The 3,434-nt window shown below is 43.4% G+C and overlaps 1 protein-coding gene across 1 annotated transcript in view; it reads left to right on the plus strand.

Annotated features, from left to right (window-relative positions):
• Positions 1 to 515: 515 nt before the first annotated feature.
• Positions 516 to 3,434, plus strand: part of LOC109535702 (zinc metalloproteinase-disintegrin-like atrolysin-A) — a gene marked incomplete at its 3' end in the record, with an annotated part of 92,283 nt that continues 89,364 nt past the window's right edge. Inside the window, 2 exon segments of the mRNA XM_048663056.1 lie at positions 516 to 519; positions 1,661 to 1,711. Of these exon segments, the coding sequence (XP_048519013.1) occupies positions 516 to 519; positions 1,661 to 1,711 (55 nt within the window).

Genomic DNA, 3,434 nt, shown 5'->3' on the forward strand with positions numbered 1-3,434 from the left:
AAACTTCATAAATTTGACTTCAAGGCGGCTTCAAGACACGAAAATTGGGCGGATTCAAATTTCGGAACAGACTTTATTTTCAACACCCCAAGGAACATTTTAAACTCGATTTGATCCCGACTTTTTTAAATGGGCTTCAAGACTTTTCTGAACTTAAGCCGCCGATRTAAATTAGGCTTCAAGSCCATARGAAAAAATCRGAATTGATTGAATTGACAATTTCTGATGCTCCAAGCGAAATGCGTAAATTTCTTAAACATGTCTTTAACTGCAGAAAAACTTCAWAAATTTGASTTSAAGGCGGCTTCAAGACACGAAAATTGGGCGGATTCAAATTTTGAAACCGACTTTATTTTCAACACCYCAAGGAACGTTTYAAACCCGATTTGATCCCGACTTTTTTAAAGGGGCTKCAAGACTTTTCTGAACTTAAGCCRCCGATGTAAATTAGGCTTCAAGGCCATAAGAAAARATCGGAATTGATTGAATTGRCAATTTCTGRTGCTYCAAGCGAAATGCGTAAATTTTTCCATGGGGCTTCAATGGTTTAAAAGTGACTTCAAGGCACATTTGAAGATTTAGGCCTCTTCTACAACACTKAAAATCTTCGGCTTCAAAGCTTAAAGTCCACTTGGAATATTGATGACTTTGGCCAATGGAGTTTGTAATGAAAGTTTTGGGGCTTCAAGACTGGAWAATTTGCAGGAAAAAATTGAAMCGATTGGGTTTGGGGTCTAAGAAGCAGGTTTTTGAAGAAGGGTGCAAAGACGGTTTCAAGAGAATTATTTTTTTATAAAAATGACTTCAASGCACCGCGATAAAATCAGGGCTGCAAGMCATTCAAGAGTTTTAAAGCGACCKGAAAGTTTTTTGAATTTGCAGTTTYACGGAAGTTTYGTGGTTCTAAAAGACGATTTGAAGCGAGCAACTGGAAGTGAAAAGTTCATGAAGTTCCCTCCAGGGAGCCAMGCGACTGCGCCATTCAGCAATGCGAARCCCCAAATCAAAATCTGCCCGTTTGCCATAAAAAAAACAAGTTTAGGATTATGATAATTGCAAAAAAGCGCAACGTAGCAGATCAGCCCCGGATAGAAAACCCGCTTTATGTGTAATTCCCGATTTCGGCTGACTGAGGCGATATCGATAATTCACTAGGTGAAACGAGGCCGATAATTAACGATAAAACAGCCAAGAAACCGTCTCGAGTTCCGATATTAACCACATTGGATGGTAATCGCTTTTTCGTGTGCCTGCAGGGCGCGACGCGCCGATAATTAAGCGGTTTAATTTGCCTTTGAGGGGCTTTTGGTCGGTTGGGGGGCGAAAAGTAGTGGACGAAAGTGGCATGAGTTCGGGCGACTGAAAATTGCAATTCTCGGCAAGTGTGCGGATAAATTAATAATTTTTCCCAATTTCTGCGCTATTTGGGACAATGTCTTTATCTGGAGCGGCGCCTTCAGCTTCCATCCACATTGGATACGTGACCAGGTTGCTTTGCTAACCACTTTCCATTAAAAGATTGGCTAAAGCTTGGTCGTTTAAGCGCGATTCGTGTGCACATCGCCTTGGCATTTTGCCGGAAATTCCCCCGAATTGTTTGCTTTGCCTCCAAACTTCTGCAGTTCCATGCAGGTTTAACATCGTGGTTTTTCTGTTGCAGAGGCCGACTACACCTTGGACGAGTCCTTCTGGATCGACGAGAGTCCTGCAGGTGAGTGTTTGGAGAAATTCGGAATCAAACAGCGCTGAAACCCACCTGCGCTCATTGAAATAATCCGGAAAATTGATGTCCGGCGCGTGACTGTGCCCCAAACGTGTCGGCGCCAGCGATTGCTCTGGATTTTTCATGTTAAGAGCCCCACTGGCAAGGCGATAAAACAGTGACAAATTGCCAATGAATCTCCGATTCTGATGGGGGAATTTGTTGCCCAACTAGAACGAAAATATTGCCTCACACTCTCGCTTTCTTGGCCTAAAATAGCGCCAGTCCACACCCTAGATAAATTTGCCAATAAATCCGTTTTGGACAAATTGCTTCAAGACTTTGCATGCGCTTCAAGACTCAAAGTCGTGAATTACCAGTGGATTAGTGGCGTCAAGGCTTTGCGTCTTTTTCCTAGACAAATACTGTTTGACTGAGATAAGTGGCTTCAAGACTTTGGAGGCGCTGCAAGGCCCCAGTCACTCCCAGTTGTTGCCTTTTTCCCCCCCACCGAAAACAGCTGAATTTTTTTGACGAATCGGTCGTATTAGGGAACTTAGAAAACCGGCTTCAAGACCTCAAATGTACCTTCAAGCCTTGCTGCGACTAGTAGATAAATTGCTTCAAGACTTTCGCGCCCAAAAATTGAGCTGAGCCTCTACTGTCGTCAGTGATTCATATAAAGGCCTCACAGCACCAAATTGTGGAACCAAATTGCGGTTTTGCCCATCAAAGATAAACGGCTTCAAGGCTTCAGGGTGCTGCAAGGCTCAACTGATCTTTTTCAGTGCTCAAAATGTGCCCCTAACTCAATTGAAGCAGGCCAGACTAAAGCAACAAAAGCTTCCTTAACTGAACACTCGTTTTGACTATACGAGATAAATTGCTTCAAGACTTTGGGTGCGCTTCAAGGCCCCAGTAACTCCCAGCTGTTGCCCTTTTTCCCTGACTTGAAACTAATAAATTCTTTTGACGATTTGGTCGTATTAAGGAACTTAGATAACCGGCTTCAACACCTCAAATGTGCCTTTAAGATTTGATGCGACTAGTAGATAAATTGCTTCAAGACTTTCCCGCCCGAAAATTGAGCTGAGCCTTTACTGTCATGCCAGTGGTTCATTTCAAGGCCTCACAGCACCAAATTGTGGAACCAAATTGCGGTTTTGCCCATCTACGATAAACGGCTTCAAGGCTTCGGGGCGCTGCAAGGCTCAACTGATCTTTTTCAGTGCTCAAAATGTGCCCCTAACTCAATTGAAGCAGGCCAGACTAAAACAACAAAAGTCTCCTTTACTAAACACCCGTTTTGACTAAACTAGATAAATGGCTTCAAGACTTTGGGTGCGCTTCAAGGCCCCAGTCATCCCAGTTGTTGCCCTTTTTTCCCTGACCTGAAATCGATAAATTCTTTTGACGATTTGGTCGTATTAAGGAACTTAGATAACCGGCTTCAAGATCTTAAATGCACCTTCAAGCTTTGCCGCGACTAGTAGATAAATAGCTTCAAGACTTTCGCGCCCGAAAATTGAGCTGAGCCTTCATTTCAAAGCGTCACAGCACCAAATTGTGGAACCAAAATGCGGTTTTGCCCAACTACGATAAACGGCTTCAAGGCTTCGGGGCGCTGCAAGACGCAGCTGATCTTTTACAGTGCTGAAAATGCGCCCCTAACTCAATTGAAGCAGGCCAGACTAAAGCAACAAAAGCTTCCTTAACTGAACACCCGTTTTGA

This window comes from Dendroctonus ponderosae, unplaced genomic scaffold (assembly GCF_020466585.1).
Source record: "Dendroctonus ponderosae isolate FM_Combo_2020 unplaced genomic scaffold, Dpon_F_20191213v2 Dpon_F_20191213_12, whole genome shotgun sequence".
Taxonomy (NCBI): Eukaryota; Metazoa; Arthropoda; class Insecta; order Coleoptera; family Curculionidae; genus Dendroctonus; species Dendroctonus ponderosae.